The following is an 18,361-nucleotide window of genomic DNA, read 5'->3' as shown; positions in this document are numbered from 1 at the left end:
ACAAGTCGATCATTTTGTAAAACTAAATTTCCATACCTGAAAAGCACCTACCATTAAGCAATAAAAAATCTGATCAAAGTGTATTGCCAGGTTTATGATCATCAGCACAGTTGTACACAGACTCAGCATTTTATAAAGCACCAGATATATAGATACTGCTTTGAATAGACAATGTTAAACATTTAAACTTAATCCAAATGCCTTAATGTGAAAGGCCTCAAGTTCTGCACCTTACAACCCCCCACCTCCCTCACTCTCCCATCCCACCATTCCATATAAAATGCATTTTCAACATCTAGAACATGCCTGCCCTTAACGGTAGTGGGCACTGCCACTCACTTGTGTCCCAAGCCCTGTCACCTGCAGAGTTTAAAGTGACCAACCTATGGAGAAAGCCTGAGCTTCAAAGAGGTCAGGACCAACTCACAGCTCATGTAGAAGGATAGGGCACAAGTCAAGGGAACATGCAAGTGGATGGACCCCCATCTTACATCCACTGTACAGAAAAAGAAAATAAAGAGACAGCAGTATTTCTGCAAGCGTGTGTAGTAAAGCCAAAACAAAATGGGAGCAGGCACCATTTTGACCTAGTCTCTGGAGTATCAGTTGCACCACATGCCCCGGACATTAAGAACGCTACATGGGGGGCCCACATATATTTCTGGGTTTCACTGAGGGGTGTATAGTGGCGTTGTATTCAACTTCTACATCATGACAGAACATGATATCAGTCTTCCACAGATCATGCAGTGGAGAATGACCCCTGCCCCACACCATGGCAATCCTCGCAAGGACTAGCAGTAGGCCCAGGAGGCATCCAACATGCCCCACCATCTCTTTTGTGTACCCCAGCAGAGCAATCAAAAGTGGAAGGAGCAAGTCTCCCAAAATCTCACTTATAGTATTGAAAACCTGGGTCCAAAAGTTAGGACCTCGGGGGAAATCTCATGATAAATGCATAAACGTGGCTAGAGTAAAATGACATCGCAGACAGGTCTCGGAAGCTTCAGGGAAAAACATATGCAGGTCAGCTGGGGTGAAGCAGAACTGGTGTACGAATTTAAAGTGAATTAACTTGAACCTGCTGGTTGCGTGCAACCCTCTGTTTGGGTACAGCAATAATGTCATACATTATCAGTTATGGGGTCACCAAGGGACTTCTCCCATTTTTCATGCGATTCATCCGCCCAACCCACTGTGGCATCGATTAGTTTTGCATACAGCCCAGATACCAACCCCCTTCCACTTTCCGCACTGATCACTTCATGCAAAACAGGGGAAGTAGGGGGCACCGTAGGGAAACCATTCCTTCAGCACTTTCCGTAATCTGCAGTATAAAAACACATCCAGCTCCGACTTGCCACCCCAGCTTCTAAATTCATCAATCATAAAGAATTGCTCCCATGGGAAGACATCCTGCCAGCAAGAAGTCTCCAGTGTAGTCATGCATTGTATATAAACCTTTTCGCTACTCAGATGCGTAACAGGCAGGAGGGGGGCGGGGGGGGAAGGGTAGAACACCTAATTTTGCAACTTGCCCTCAATGCGCATCCAAGCCTTACAGGTATTCTTCACCATAAGAGGCTAGCAACGCAGGGATGACCATATCACTGCCCTCAATAGAGAGGGTGATGCAAATGCCTCGTCAGTCTTGTCGTACGACCCATCAGGCAGTGGATCATACCAATACGCAAGAAACTATGCCTGCGCCGCAATCCTATAGGATTCAATACCGGGAAGCGTCTCGGTTGTCTGCCCAGCCATATGAAACTAGAGACCAGCGATTTCCCAGTTTTAAAAAACTAGAAGGGAACCACTATAGGCACATTTAGAAATGTATACAGAAATCTCGAGAGGATAACAAATCAAATATATCATCCATCCATAACGTGAGATGCTTCCACCACTCCAATGTTGTCTTGGCATGCGTGTGACCGGCAGTCCAATGCCGGCGGAAGGAGAAAAACACTCTGCACAGCCTGTACGAAGTGGCACTCCCAAGGACAAATCCCACATGATCTGCCTTCACGCTGTTAGTCATTAGTGGGGCAAGCCTAGCAGCGAGAACCTGCGCCAATATTTTGTGATCCAGGTTTATAAAAGAAAATCAGTCTGTAAGACCAACATTCCTCAACCACCTTCCCCGGCTTCAGGAGCAAGGGGACAACAGCCTCACACATCGATGCAGGAAGACCCTGTCCGTCAACGCCTGCTGATACACGTTCAACAAATGGGGAACCAAAATCGTTGCAAATACCTTATGAAAGTCAGCGGAAAACCTGCCTGGGCCCAGTGCTTTCCCAGATGGCAGCGCCTTCATGGCGCCATGGATATCCTGCGGGGAGAGTGGGTTGCCCAGCCAGTCCCTTTCCTCTCGAGGGAGCAAATGCAATTCCACCTGATTAAAGTAGTTTCCCATAGCGGGCTGACTCGCTGTGATCTTGTATGAGTGCAAAGCTCTTATAATAATTCACGAGGGCCTCCAAATGAAGTAGGCCTCAAGCGGAGGATCTGATGGCAGAAATATGGGAGCCAGAAGTCTCCAGTCTCAATGTGCACGACACCAGTATGCCTGGCAGCTGGTAAAACGATAACCTCCCTCTCCGCTAACTCCCTGAAACGCCCCAATTCTATATGAAATTTGGCTTGCAACCTGGTATCTAAGGATCCCAGCCTCCGACTCAACATCCAGCAGGCGGGTCTCCGTATCAGTCAGATCAGCCCATATGGTCTTGAGAATCCCAGATTCCTTAGTGATAGAAACTCCCCGAATCACACATTTAAAAGGCCTCCCAGAGTACAGAGCTAGAAGCCACTGACCTTTCATTTTCCTGGATACATTTAAGGATCTGTTCCTGAATAGTGTCACAGTAACCACTGTTGCAACCACAGGTGCGTGACCCGATAGAGTATGCGCCAAAATATTGCAGTCTGACACCCATTCAGCCCCCCCTGTGCGAAACCAGTATATAGTCCAATCAGTATGCTGTGTGGTGCACTGTAGACTTGAATGTGTACCCCCTATCGAGCCAGTGATGTTTTCTCCACAAGTTGCCCAGTGACAGACTTGCTTAAGCATAGCACTAAAGAGTGATCTATTGACTCCGCCTGATCTATCCAGGTCGGGGCATTGAAGTCTCCAGCCCAAATGTCAACGTTAACTGGATATTTCCCAAGATGTGTTTCAACAGCTGTCAAGGGTATCAGTATTGGGACCATAATAATGTAAATCCCTGGCCTTGCACCACCCCCAAAAGGATCAGCGCCATCCCCTCTGTAACCTTCACCATGTCAGAGCAGGGCAAGACCAGTGTACTGCATATAGCTATAAATACACCTCTAGAATAATGTGAAAAGGAGGAAAAGTATCTGAGGCAGCCTCGGGATTAGGCAAGCAGAGCTTCAGAGGGGGAACGATGAGTCTCCTGCAAGGCCACATCCACATGATGCCCCTGCATGTAAAGTAAAACTTTCCAACACTAGGGACAATTAAGACGACGCACATTCCAGGTCATACATTTAACCCCAGCACTGGCCATGAAGAACCCATAAGGCAACCATTAATACGGATATGACAGTACCACTCACCTATTGCCCAGGGCTGGCACAGCGAATCATGCCAAAGACACCCCATCCCACCCCCAGGTCTCCGTCGAACATTCCCCTTCCCAACAATAGCTCCAAAATGGGCTTGTTGCAACCCAAGCTCACTTCCACTGGCGCCATAACAAACGTTAATTAACCAACCAACCACAAACCTTCCCCAAAGACTCCCCACCAGCAACCTCAATCTGCCAGTTAACCCCTCCAAATGCAATTTGGAGTGTAGCATAAGGACCCCTCGAGGACCAGCCGCCCCACTCAACCACTCATTCAACATAAACCTCAGCATGCAGAGACAACAAACATCTGCAAGAGGACAGAGAAATATTGTATACAAGTCATTCAAGGTGCCTGTCCCGAGGGCCACCAGGGTTGTTCCTGGTCACCGAGCACTTGGAGCCGCTTGCCGATCTATCAAGATAGTCGCTTGCAGTCTCCGGAGTATGAAAGAAAGAACGCTCTCTCATTGTGTTCCACATGGAGCTTTGCAGGAAACATAGCATATTTGAAGCCTTTTGCTCAGAGTCTTCTTGACGTCAACAAAGGATCTTCTGGATGCCTGGACCTTAGAGAAATCCAGAAAAGGCTGTATTTGATCCGCCTTGTAGGCGAGGGTGCCTCGTTCCTTGGAGCGACGTAGGGAAAAGTGTCTATAATTGAGGAGTCTAGCGATGATCGGTTCAGGCTGCGCACCATGTACTGAAGGCCACTCTCCTGGTAAGCAGTGGACCCTCTCCACCACGAATGCCGATGAAAAGCCCTCCTAGCCCAAAGGATGGCTTCCACAAGCAGCTTCATAGACTCAGTCAGCCATCTCCGGGACCCCCACAATCCTTGCATATGCCGGCAGGACCTCGATTCCAGGTCGTCCTTTTACTCTGTTAACACCTCTAGTTCTTTTTTCATCCGAGCCACTTCTCTGGAGGTCAATGTTGATTAATCCTCGACAGCAGAAAGGAGCGTTTCGGCCTAATCAAGCCTGTCACCCTGTTTGTTCAACCTGTCTTACACATGAACCACCTTGCAGTTAAGAGTATCGAGCTTGCCGTCCAGCGAGTAGATACCTGCCTGGAGCTCTGTCAACATACTCTTAATATCCTGTAGTTCCTCAGCAGGAGCCGAGACTAATTCTCCTTCGGGCTCTGTGTCCGATGCACCCCTGGTGGAATACTTCGATTGAGAGGGGGTGGAATATGGAAGCTTTGACTGTCCCTTGTCTGTCTTGACCAGTTACACCTGTGGAGTGGGGGTTGTACTATGGGTCAGATCCCTCCTCAGAGGAAGGGAGCAGCACAGGCCCCTTGTCACTGTGTGCTATGTTGTGGTGATGCCCCCCGTACCACCAGAAAAACCCCTCCGGGGTCAGTACCAGGTTATCCCGCACACCCCCAAATAAAGGGTCAGTGTGCTTCCATGCACTCCAAATACTGCCACTAGAATGCAATGGGGAAGTCAGTTGCTACAATAGGGGCTGCTGTTCCAATATAGAGCTAATTCGAGCAACAACACAGAATCCTCACAAGTTATCCTTGCTGTGCAATTATCTGCTTCCGACACAGGGTCAAAGCGCTCCCTGTTGCCAAGTCAGAAATCCCTCCATAGCAATGCCGGGAACAGCTCTCCCGTCTCCAAGCCGGCTGCCTGTTGGGCAGGCCTCCGCAACTCACTGCCTTATGCGCACTGCCATACAGAACGCGATCGCCAGGCTTCCAAACTCTTCCTCAGTGTGGAGAACATGGCCGGTTGCAGGGTGAAGCGCACCTCCACACTGGTACCTCAAGCCCCTCACAACACGGAGCTGCTGTAGAGCGTGCTCACTCTGCGCTGGGCCATTCCACCAGAACAATCAATGTTGAGCAATATGGGAGCTCAGTTAGGTCACCAGCTTGGTGTCAGACACCTGGAACCCTCTGCAGAAAGGTGCGCTGCACAATATGCCTTTCCAGCACTGGTAGTACAGGATTTTTGGCAGATGAATCGTAGGCAAGTGGGGAACCCACACACCAAGGCGGCCATCTTGGCAGAGACCTCGAGCACCCTATCATGCTGTTCATAGCAATATAGCACTACATGATTAAACAAGTCCTATCTGTTTGTTCCCAAGAAGTGCTGGGCACAAAGCACCTCAACGTTGATAAGTCTTCCTGCGTTGGGTTATTTAATGGACCACAATATGCGTGGCTATAAAACAGTGTTTTCTACACACTTAACCCAATGCACATCTTGGAATGAATGTCACATAATTTGTATTCTTCTACAACGCAGAACAATAATGTTTACTCCTTTAAAATTATATTTATTCTCCATTTTGAAAAATAGGAAGTAAAATACTCGCCTCAAAATCTTACATGGAGCATTGACCATGTGCAATGGTAGTAGGGGGTTCAGCCCATCTACTTGTATTGTTTTCATGTGCCAAGATGCCTAAATCTCCAGGATATGAAGATGGCACTGGATATACTTCAGAGACTGCACACACAAACTGGAAAATAAATCCGAACTAGAGCCTCAACCTTGTCATTTTTGGGTTCAGGGTTTGGCAGGGTCATTTTCCTTCTTCGGAACCATGAAAGTGTGTTGATCAAGCAGGAAACCGGAGCAGCTCTTTCAAGAGAATGGTTTTGGCTCTGAACAAGCAAGGCCTATTCAATCCAGACTATTTTGTTCAGGTCCTAAACACTGAGGGTTCTTCACGGACTGAAGATTTTACATCTTCAAATCGGTTTCTCCTACACTGAAGTAGTTCCTCTTTTAGGGGACACCAGGACATAACTTAGTGATTGAAAAACATGAATGGGAGAGCTACCTTCAGCAACCCCCCTGAATACCAAGGTCTGACGAGCGTCTTCAGCTGTGCAGGACAACTCTACAGGTATGAGATGGTTTCAGGAACAACACATTTATTTATATAAAATGCTTAGAAGTGCTTGTGGGCTCCTGCATTATCATAGCCCTGCTGGGAATCGGGGTGGAATGTTCCATCCTGCTCAGACTAGACACAATATTAGCAGTGTACTACACACTTATAGGCACATAATAAATCACAAAATCAATCATGTAGAGGGCACGAGATCCAGACAGCTAAGATTGCTCATAGGATTTAAGGTACTGCAGCCAGGAATGGTGTATCAATCACAGTCTATTATCTGCAGGGATGTGAGATCTGACCGCAACTTGGAATTTCAAACATTTGAAGGACCTCAGCAACTGGCAGCTACATTGATTGAGGAGTTTTCTGAGCACTGGAGTGGAGCGTCCATGCAGTAAGGGCATATTTGCATCAAACTGAACACAATGTTACCCCCATTTTTTCAGTTTGCAACCGGAACCAGTTGCAGCCACAACAGATGCTTTCCTCCAATGCTGCAGTCTGGAGACAAACTATAAACTGTCTTCATTTGCAAGGATCATCGGAACACAAAGTTAATAGGGAGCTTTTGAAGTGGACTGGTGACAGTTTCGGGAGGATGCAAGCAGTTTTGGGAACTTTCAATGATTCTTCTCCAGAATCTGTTCCAGATTAGTGGTTCAGACAGGAAGTTGCATCCTTTTGATTCAGGACCCATTCTGGAAACTAGTGCCCTGCTGGTTGGCCTGGCTTTTCGCCAGAACCTTTTGCCAGTTTCACACAAAGGGTCACAGTTCTAGAGAAGCATATGCAATTTGATGTATCTGGTCTACATAATGGTCTCTGGTTGGTTCTCATTTCCTTCCCTCTCTGGCTATTGGTCTGGTATCTAGTTGATTTAGATAAAGTGGACCATAGTAGTGTGGAGGTCTGACCGATCGAGAGGTTGTGACCAGTTAGTTAGCATTCCAGGGTTTGGGGAAACAGGATGGGAGAAATTGCATCAACTGGCGTTTAAGGGCATATGCTTGGCCAAGTCTCAGGCACATTGGTATTCATCTCTTTGGATGTGAAGAGGGTGGTAAACTATTGGGAGGGGACTCCCAACAGTGGAACACCTACTGTCAAGCTTCTACCAGCAAAGTGTACAATACTGTTTGTTGTGTGATCTCTTGAGTGTTTTAAATATTTAAACAATGATTATCCCTCAAAGGATTCTTTAACCTCAAGGGGTTACACTGCATAGTCATAGGTGGACTGACGACAGCAAGTAAATATTCCAGCCATGCTTTTCGTGCTCATCCCGGCATGAAGTCTGAAAGAGATTGTGACCAAGAAATCCATGCCTCCAGCAAATAATAAATGCACCTGTTTAAGTAAGCCAAAGATGTTGCCACCTATATTGGCAAAGAGAATGAAAAGGCTCGTAAAACAAACACTCCTGGAGGTGTACATTTTTGGAGTGCATCCCCACCAAGGGTTCAGTGGCGTTTGAAAGAGCTTATGAAGACTTTAAGACAATACAGCGGTTAGTGGCAAGATGTGATTCAGCAGAATTATGGCCTTCAGTCTATCAAAGAATGCAGATTTGTCATTGTTGCAGGGGAGTGGAGTGATTAACATTTCCTTTGAAGTAAATTTCAGGGGCATCAGATTATGGATCTTTTGGAACAACTATGTTGGGGGATATATTTAATGACATCAATTGAGGTGTTGGACATTTACATCTCCAGATGGTTGATTTGTCTGGTTTCCTATTTCAGGTTGAGGGATCAAGACCATCAGAATGTGTTCCAGCTGGCTGGCTATGTTTAGGCTGTGCATTAGGAATTTGCTCTCCAAAACAGATTGCTGAAGGTGTTGAATACGATTTTAGCGAGGTATTGAAAGGATCATATAATTTCTTTCCAGCGCTGATCATCCTTCTGGCGGGCAAAGGACAGAATGGGCTAGCACTATTTTGATGGAAACGTAGATTACAGAACTACTGAATCTTAGTGCATGCAAAACAATTTTATATTTGTGGATTAATTGCTGAGTGCATCCATGAAAGAAAGTGAAGTACAATATATCTTGACTATATGCAGAACTTTCTATAACCATCAAGTATGTGGAGCCCGCTATTTTTTACCCTTCTTACAAGCGATGTGCCACATGCATTTTGTAGCAGAGAGAAAGTCGAGGCTAAACACTAAAGCAATGGTTGGGAACACTGCTTTTTGAAGGAGCGCACACCCTACTGTTGAATCAGATCTCAGGTTTACCTTATTAGTTTCTCAGATTCTACCAATTACCTAGTCAGTTTCTACATTAAATAATCTTCTGTGTCTTGGATACAGGTCAAGCTGTATTGAACCAATTTATAGAGCAAGAACGCATGTAGAAAAAGTGGCAAAGCTAGTTAGGACACCAGCCCACCTACCCATTTTCCATCGCAGATGGTACTATACTTGTGCAACAAGGCATTTCATCACCTTCGGCTTGGCACTTGGCCTTCTATACAATCACTTTATTTACGAGATACAGATGTTTCCACAGTTTTCAAATGTACGCACTCAAGTATTTACAAATCAGTAACGGGCTTATGTGGCCAGTATGGATTTTTCTGCTGGTCAGTCTTAGTTTCTGGGAAAGCAGCATGGAGATCTTCGATGGTCATCTGGTCCCACGGAATCATGCTATTCAAAAGCTCAAGCTGAGGAAAATAGGAGATACACGAGCAGAGGGGTTAGAAAAAGATCTCAGATCAACAGTAGTAGAAGTAACGCCAAGACTATACAGAAGCAAGATTAGTGACAATACCCTACCTCCTTCTCGTACTGAGAAACACGGGACTTGGAAGCTTGTATGTACTCAACCGCCTGCTTACTCTGCAACAGAAAGAGGGAAGACACACTTAAAGCATCATTCAAGTATCTTGATTAAAATGTTACCAAGTCATATGAGCCTACCAATTCCATTGTCTCATACAGTGTGATGAAGAGAACTTGTAAACGAGTTTACTGTCAAAAAGACAAGAGGATTGGTGAACAAGAGCAAATAAAAATGTGGTCGGATCAACAGCAGTGATATTTTCTGAATTCAGTCCACTTCAGAATCCCATATTTGTTAAGTTTCTAGTAAACCCTATTTCCCCAACAGATGCTCTAGAATGGTACACAAGAGTTTTGCTGTGGTATGGAAACACTGAGAAAATGACGTTGAGCCGAAAATGCAATAGTGTACACAATGGGGACCAACAAGCTCCTTTCTAGCTTCAAAACAATAGGGATAGTCGCGACAATAGAGTAACCCTTCCTCCACTGTCACTTTCACAAAGCTGAAAGGCGTGAATTACCATCCAATCTATCCTCACATTGCAGGAGACACAAACTAATATACTACCATGAGTTATTTCAGTTTGAAGTGGTGAACTGAGAAATCCTACCCAACTAGCGGCCATCTTTCTTACTTGCTTGATTACAGCTGTAACGTTAAGTTGTTAGAGGGACTTACTGCTCAGCAAAGGGGAAACTGAGTTTGGTGCAAAGGGGACTATGACCAGAGCAGAAAACTAGGAGGGGAGAGGGAAAGCCGAGGACGTGGGGCAGTGGGGCAAGACTGAAAGTCCATGGGGTTGGGGCGGGTGAAGAATCAGGTTAGAGATGGGGTGTAAGAAGGAAAGCTGGGTGGGAAGAATTAGGAGGGAAAGCGAGAAGGGAGGCGGCAGAGCAAAAGGCATGGAGAGGGACAAGCAAAAGCGGTACGACGTCCTTTCATCATGGGATGTTTTTTCGCAGGGTTTGTTACCGCGAATCTTTTTCAAGAAAAACCATTGAATCTTTTAGGGGGGTTAGTAAATTATATATGGGGCGTGGGTGAATAAATACAAGTTAAAGAAAATGGGGGGTTTGGGGTGCACCCCCAAATATAGTTAAAAAAATTTGATGGGTTTTTTGTAAAAAACTTCCCGCAATGAAATGACATGGAACCGCAAAAGCCAGGCAGGGAGGGATGAAAGAAGGAAAAACCGGGAGACGGCGGGAGGGAAAACCACAAAGGGGTTGAAACAGGGGCCATTGTAGAGAATACCAGGAGGAGGTTGGGGAAAAGAGGGAAAAGGGTAGTGGGGGAGAAAGCCAGGTGGGAGGGGGATGCAGGGGAGAAAGGAACAGGAAACCTTGACAGAAAAGAAAGGAAAAATAGGAAATAAGGGACAAAAAAGAAAGATGGAAAGGCAATAGTAAATAGGCAATGAACCAAATGAAAAAACACAAGGGGAGGGAGCCTGGAGGAGAATTTAAAAGATCTTTTAAACTTTTTTTTCACACAACATGAGGAAAAGGAAGACCACAGATTGGAGAGCAAGGCAGTGAGAAGTAGATGTACAGAGAAGAGCAGCGGGAGACAGTAAAAATGCTGAACATTTCTGGTCCCATTCAACCTTACTCCATTTGTAAACCTGGTCAGGGGATTGACCAATTGAATATCACCCCACAGAAAACCTCAGCACCAATTCTTTCTCAGTTACAATGTCCGCTCTTCTGTATAGCAGGGTATTATTTGCCATTTCTATTTTAGATGTTGCAAATAGCAAACCTCAAGTGTCTTCATGGTAAAGAAACCCATTGCTGCTTGGCTGGAGGGCCATGCTAGAATGTTCCTCTACAATTCTAACACAAAAAGCAAATACAACTATAGAAGAGCAACAGTGGAATGAATGTCAGTCAACCTCAATTACATAAAGACAGGTAAGGGGTATATGAGAAAGCAGTCAGAACAGCAAGCAGTTTCCAGCTTCTTACGGATTCATTCTCTTGAGCATTAATCTTGTCCGTCTGAGTGTCAATGGGTTCCGGGACCTTCAAAGCACTGAACTAGAATAAAAAAAATTTAAAAAAGAAAGTAAAATCATCCAGGAATACACCCACAACGCAAAAACATGCAAAACTTTTCAGGCGTTATAGTAACCCAACTTGCAAGAACAATTCCCATCTCCCTCCGCACTATGGGCTATAGGTAGCAATGCATTCATATTTCACACCAGAGAAACTCCAGAAGTTGTGGGCATAACTGGTCACCTCCCTCCCCAAGTTACATCCCACAAGATTAACTCACCTTTTTCTCAAACTCATCCACCATTCCAGCCCGGGCAATGGCTGTTCGATAGTAGGCCCAATCAATTGTTGGGGGCTTCTCTGGCAGGACCGATAACCTGTTCGGTTACAACAGGACTCAATTAATAGAGCACATATGGTTTGATATAGTTAGTAACAAATTTAACCAAGCTCACTGTCACTATCCACAAACGTTTGTGCTATATGAATCCCAGCATATATTATATCACACCCACCCGGATCCCTTATTCAGGTTATTTTACACTACCTTTTTGGTGTGGTTGCATTCCGAAAGTAGGATAGATCACTATATACAGTAATACACTGTTCTGTGGATATTATTAACTAGCAATGGAAGAGTGAACAGACTACAATAAAAGCACAATTATCTGATAACATTGGCAGCCCAAGGGTGTCGGATAAACAAATATTCTGGTATTGCAGTTATCCAGTTGGCAGAGAAGGAATACAGAGGAAAAGGCTGGATAAGAAAACATCTTGGTCTGCCCTCTGTTCCACTTTACTGTAAATGCAGCACCTGGAATCTCAGCTATCGGGTTTAAAATTGTTATCTGGAATTCCCCTAACTGGAAAGAAATCACCACTTGCAACGGGAGATGCCGGCTAATCAAGTGCAGAACAAAGCTAAGTTAGCCCTTCACATAAAACTTTGTATGCAATTTGTACTCATTTGAAACTGCTAAAGTCCTTGCCGTTATGTAGTAAAAGTGAATCAATACCTCCCTCAAAGCTAGAAGTCGACCCTACAAGGAGACAAAAAAGCTGTAAAAAAATAGTGATCTAGCCAAAATCTGAAATATAACCCCCCCAAACCCCACAGAGAAAGAGCTATCTGTAGCTATATAAAAAATAAGTTTCAACCACCCTCATAACAATTATGAACACACAGGACCACTACAGCTTCACAGAGTCCTGCGGATCCCCACCATGCGTCTGAAGTTGGAACCAAGAAACCCGAGGCAGACTGTCCCTTGGGAGTTCATCCCACTGCATGTCTTCCTCTAATATACAGATAATAGATGGTGTAAGTGTAGTTTGCTGGTGGAGCTGGGCACAGATTACCTAGGAGGTTCCTCAGATGGAATTCCTTCCACCCATTCCAAGAGTTGCAGGAGGTTTACCCCCCCCCCCCTTTCTGACCTTCCCCACCACCGCCCCCCCCCCTCCCACCCTATTTCCTATTCCATGCAAGACCATTTAACAATCATGCCCGCACTGACCTGGCCGCAAGGTTGTCGCTCCGAGCTTTCAGCCCAACAAACATTGCCTTCTGATTAGCAGGCACCCTTTCCGCAAACGCTAACCAGTCAATCGCTTTCACAGCAGCTCTGCGACTCGCCATCTTTCAGCTCCAATGTGATGATGGTAGCACCTGACGAAACAGGAATCAAGAAAATAAAAGTGAAACATGACCAGAAGAAAAAAGTTCTGAGGCAGGTCAGATCTCACACTGTGGTTTCATGTAGCATGCAAGAGAAAACAAAATTCAAACATGCATAATTGGCTAGATGTTTATGAACGTAAGCAGTAAATAGTTATGGGCAGATTTAAAATGGGTAGGGCCATCATAAGGACAGGTATTTCAGAAGTATCTTGTTAAGCATTGGGCAACTGATGACTGTAAGCTGCCCGATCACAGATCTGCAACATATGAAGAAGTCATTAGGATTTACAGAGCTCTGCAACACTTGCAGCCTTATTTTCATTGAGGCAATACATTCTGAAGAGCCCTCATAAAACAGGTGATAAGTTACACATCAGTTTTTCTACGATCCTTTTTGTTTGGATTTTCCAGTAAAAGTAGGACAAATGCTATGTGTTTTCTTGATTAATGAGAGGAAACAGTGGACGTCCAAGTGTGTATCATTTTGATGCTGGCAGACAGGCTTGAATTACATCGAATTTACCCTCGCTTTTTAAAAATCTGAAAATTAGGCCCAATCCACTGGTAGAGTAACTATGCTGTAACCATGCCAACACCCCTTCCCCCTGGCATTGTAAATGCAACCCCCTACCCTTTCAGAGCAGTAGTTTCTGGCGTTACGTCATGCTGGTTTATTAATTGGGTGGCTTTGCACTGCAGTGGCAGAAGTTCATGCTACACCCAGCCTCCATGGAGACACCATGCAGTGTCCCAGGCTATGCAAGACTGAAGACTGTCACAGGACAGGTAGCAAAGGCTCACCGCGACAAGTGCACGTGAGGGTGTGGAAGGGGAACACCCTGTTTTCAGGCGAGTGATCCTGTGAAAAGAGCTCCCGACCTGGAGGAGTTCCCTTTTAGGGATTCCTTAGAAGCTAATGGGATGGGAAGAATCCAACACAATGAAAGGTAAACTGCCATTATGTGGATCAAGCGCAAATGTGCTCAGGATTGAGACAAGCTGACTCAGAACATGTGATACAGAAAACAGCTTTACAGTAGGTGTGAAGAAAGATGGCAGTTACGAGGTCCCCAAATGAGTTATGAGACACAGGAGCGTAGTGGAGGCTTCCCACTTTCTTTGAAGGGTCATACATATTGGTGTTCCGCTAGGTGTAAGGGGGGCGGTGGGGTGAGCTGCACCTACAGACAGAGGTGGAAACTGAAGAGGCTTATTTAGCGGCTAATCACGATGTGAGGTTGAGTATTACCCCCCCCCACCCCATGCGTCACCCCACAGGTAACCCACTCGGCCAGTCACCAACTAGGACAGACATCACGGGTATCCCAATAGGTTCAAGGTATAAAGTCAACACAGGAAGGTGCATTCAGTTTTCTACCTTAAGCGTACATTATTTTATTCAAAGCGGAAAGCGGTGAAGTATAAGCCAGTTTTTCTGCAGAGTATCAGATATAAATGGGTCAGTGCACAACAATTCTGTAAATATAGGGGGGGGAGGGGCTCGCCATTTGTCAATCTCTTCAGCAAAACTGTCGCTGTACCTATGAGCGTGCAGTTTCACTAGCGGTGTGTACATAGGCTGCTTTCAATTGGTTATTGTTCTGGTACTTCTGGCAGTGTCTTGTTTCAGTAATAAAGTAATAAAGTAAACCATAAACATGACATGCATTACTTCCCGTAATAGCATTTCTGATGATTGTATCTGCTTAGATTCACATGCTGTGCATATAGTCTGACATCTAGTGGTAACTGCAGAGTAATGCATCTCTTCTTTCGAGGATCGAAAGGGGACGTTGACATGGGCGTGTCTGTGACACTATCCTTAACGTGACGTGTAGTGTACCCAAAATCCATCACGCGGGGAGGTCCCTCAGATTGTATTTTTCTGCTTTAGGGGAGCCTTCGGAGTACAGAAAGAGCGAAGTAGTAAGATGTCCATGTTCCTTCCATCCGAGCGGGAGGAAGGGTGGGTGCATGTGAATCTAAGCAGATAAAATCATCAGAAATGCTATTACGATAAGTAATGCAGGTCTTCTGATGCTTGTGAATCTGCTTAGAATCACACGCTGTGCATAGACTAGCAAGCAGTACCCGGAGTTGGTGGTGGGATGTGAGAAGGAACAGTAGTGAAAAGATGTCTTAGTACTGCTTGTCCCACCTGAGAATCAGACCTAGTTAGTGTCTAGGCAATAGTGTTTCGTAAAGGTGTACAGAACTCAAGGTTTCCGGTTTGCAAATGGACTCGAGAGGAACATTAGCAATAAATGCTATCAAAGCCCCAGTAGAGTGCGCTCTAGGCTTGAAGGGCAGATCTCTCTTGGTAAGAGTTTAGCAGACTGTGATGCAATTGACAATCCATCTTCAGATGGCCGATTTAGAGACAGGGTCCCCTTCTCTACCAGCCGGCACTAAAACAAAAAACTTTCTTAGCGGTTTAGTTGTTTCCATATAGTACATGACTGCCCTGAGCAAGTCTAGTGTGTGTAGGCTTCTCTCCACCATGTTAGTGGGGTTCTTTAAGAATGTGGGTAGTTCTATTGATTGGTTCACATGGAACTTAGAAATGAATTTGGGCGCAAACCATGGGTGAGCGCGCAGAACCACCTTATCTCTGAATTATGACGAACGGCTCTAGAATTGAAAGGGCCTGTAGTTTACAGACTCCTCTCATTGAAGTGACTGCCACTAGGAAGGTGGTCTTGTGAGTGAATGCTTTGAGGCCTGCCCTGTGCATAGGATCAAAGGGAGACCACACAAGTCTGGTTAATACCATGTTTAGGTCCCATCCGGAAGCTGGTTCGAAATAGGGGGATGAATTCTTTTAACCACTTCCATGAAAGCTTTAATAACTGGGTCTTCCACCATGCCACCTTCTGCTGGGACGTGGTATAGGCTGAAAGTGCAGCTCAGTGGACTTTCTGGGAATTAAAAACTAGACCAGATTCTAGTAGGTGAGTCAAGTATAGTACAATATGAGAAGGAGAGAAGTCAATGGGATTTATGCTCTTAGACTTGCACCAGATGACAAAGCGTTTCCATTTATTGGAGTAGCAATGTCTGGTGTTAGGCGTTTGCTTCTCCAAGTATATCCATGCTTCGCTGAGGAAGTTCGAAATTGCCCGAACTCTTAGGACCTCAGGAGCGAGGCCGCTGATAGTTTGCGGGCATGGATGAAGTGTTCCCCCCCCCCCCCCCTGTCCTGAGAAAGAATTTTGTGTGGGCAAGGTAGTTTCATTGGAGGAGTGTGTGACATCTCCATCAGATGGGAGAAACAGGCTTGGCGGGGCCACCAATATCATGGTGACTGGTTCCTGGAGCATCAAAAAGCAAACAAATTTCCCCAACCATGTTATCCAGAGACTGTTCCCATTGGATCTGTTCTGAGGGTACCTGGAGGTGTAATCTGGGCACTGTCGATCTCTGGGAAGCACCATTCTGCAAAAACGTTGGAGACGATGTCTTCGTGTAGTCGCCATTCATACTCCAAGGGTAGTGTGAAGTCTCTGCTGAGCAAGTCTGCCAGAAGATCGAGTTCCCCTGGACCATGTTGAGACAGTAGAAACATCTTGTGTTTGAGAGCCCACTTCCAAATGTTCTCTGACAGTTTGGATAGCCCTGTAGAGAGTGTCCCCTTGCTTGTTCAGGTAGTACATGGCAGTGGTGCTGTCCGTGAGGACCAGTACCGTCTTTCCTTGCAACTGGGTCTGAGAAGCCTTCAGAGCTTTGAACACTGCTAACAGCTCCAAAAGGTTTGTGTGGTTGGATGCTACTGCTGGGGACCAAACGCTGTGCGCCGTCTGCTGATGGAGGTGAGCCCCCGCCCCCAACCCTGTGAGAGATGCGTCCATCGTGAGAGTGGCTTCTACTGCGGGGTTGGTGAAGGTTTTCCCCTTCAAGAGGTTTTTCCTCGACCACCACTGCAGAGAGAGAACAAGGGCTGCTGAGACAACCACTAGATCATCCCATTGTCCGCGGGCCTGACACCACCAGCTGTTGAACCACTCATGCATGGGGCGCATGGGCAAACGTGCGTGAGGGACTAAGTAAATGTAGGATGCCATCATCCTTAACAGTGGCTTGGCCTTGCGTACCGTCACCTCTCGACTGGCAACATACTGAGGAATCTGATAGAGCATGTTTTGAACCTTCTCGTTGGAGGGGAAGACGGGGCAGTCTCCTGTCCAAATTAGGGCCCCCAGAAACTGCTCGACTTGGCTGGGGTCTTGGCTGGACTGCTTCTCGTTTATGGAGAATCCCAGACTGAAGTAGGTCTATAGTCCTTGGGTGTTTGACAGGCATGTTCCATAAGAATCCTGTTATGAGCCAGTCGTCGAGGTAAGGATATACTGGGATGGATTGCTTGTGCAGGTGAGCTGCTGCAACTGCCAGCGCCTTTGTAAATACTCAGGGCTGAGGAAATGCCAAAGGGAAGAACCTTGAACTGATAGTGTTTGTTTTCTATCATGAACCTGTGTGTGCCGGCAACATTGAAATATGAAAGTATGCATCTTTCATAATTTTGCCATGTAATCCACTTGTGTTAGCAGAGGGATTACTTCTTGCAGCGTTACCATTCAAAACATTTGTGGTTTGACAAATTTGTTCGCTGGGTGCAATTCTAGCACAGGGCGCATGGTGAGATCCTTTTCGGGTACAAGGAAGTACACTGAATAAATACCCTAATTTACCTGAAGAACGGAGATGACTTCGATTGCGCCCTTTTCCTGTAGGATCTCAACCTCTTGCAGCAGGATCTTATGGTGTTCCGGTGTTAGACGTCTGGGCTTTGGTGGTCTGAATTGAGGGGGCCGGCTGAACTCTATGCAATAACCGTGGGTGATGGTCTTTAGCACCCACTGGTCTGTGGTAATCCCTCCCATGCATGTAAGAATGATGTTATACGTCCTCCAACCGGGGAGGGATGCGAGGGGACCCGGATCCGAGAGTCATTTCTGACTGGAGGCTGGGGAGCCTCTAGGGGTGGCATTGCGACCCCTTCCTTTCCCACGCGCAGTCCTCTAGGTGGATACTGATTTGAGGCAGCGGACCCTTGTTCTGAGGACCATGTGTTACCCGTTCCATATTGGTTATGTGGGGAACGTGATTAGGACTGTCTGCGAAAGGAGCGGCGAGAACTCCCACCTCTCTGCTGAAAAGGCCTTTGAGTGATCTGGTTTAAAGATTTCAAAGTCTTATGTTCTTTTTTGGCATTTTCCAGCGACTCATCTACAGCTTTGCCAAACAGGTTAGACTCCTCCGGCGGTTTGTTGATGAAACGCTTGTGTCTCCAGTTTGAACCCAGAGTTCTTTAAACAGGCCTGCAGTTTCAAAAGGGTACCCTGGGCCAGAGTCCTCCCTGCTGTCTCTGCAGCATCTAGGGTGTTCTTAGGGGTATTACGATTTACTAGT

The 18,361-nt window shown here is 46.0% G+C and overlaps 1 protein-coding gene across 2 annotated transcripts in view; it reads right to left on the bottom strand.

The window, feature by feature from the left end:
- Positions 1-8,926: 8,926 nt before the first annotated feature.
- The window catches only part of ATP5PD (ATP synthase peripheral stalk subunit d), a 59,416-nt gene continuing 49,981 nt past the window's right edge, over positions 8,927-18,361 (bottom strand). For both annotated transcript variants that reach the window (XM_069654840.1, XM_069654841.1), the window contains 5 exons: positions 12,789-12,940; positions 11,549-11,645; positions 11,236-11,307; positions 9,259-9,321; positions 8,927-9,146 (listed from right to left, as the gene is read on the bottom strand). In XM_069654840.1, the coding sequence (XP_069510941.1) occupies positions 9,015-9,146; positions 9,259-9,321; positions 11,236-11,307; positions 11,549-11,645; positions 12,789-12,910 (486 nt within the window). In that variant the 5' untranslated portion in view covers positions 12,911-12,940 and the 3' untranslated portion in view covers positions 8,927-9,014. The remainder of the gene's footprint in view (positions 9,147-9,258; positions 9,322-11,235; positions 11,308-11,548; positions 11,646-12,788; positions 12,941-18,361) is intronic.

This window comes from Ambystoma mexicanum, chromosome 3q (genome assembly GCF_040938575.1).
Source record: "Ambystoma mexicanum isolate Mex_15411 chromosome 3q, UKY_AmexF1_1, whole genome shotgun sequence".
Classification (NCBI taxonomy): Eukaryota; Metazoa; Chordata; class Amphibia; order Caudata; family Ambystomatidae; genus Ambystoma; species Ambystoma mexicanum.
The sequence above is the reverse complement of the archived record's forward strand: the minus strand, read 5'-3'. Positions and strand labels throughout refer to the sequence as shown.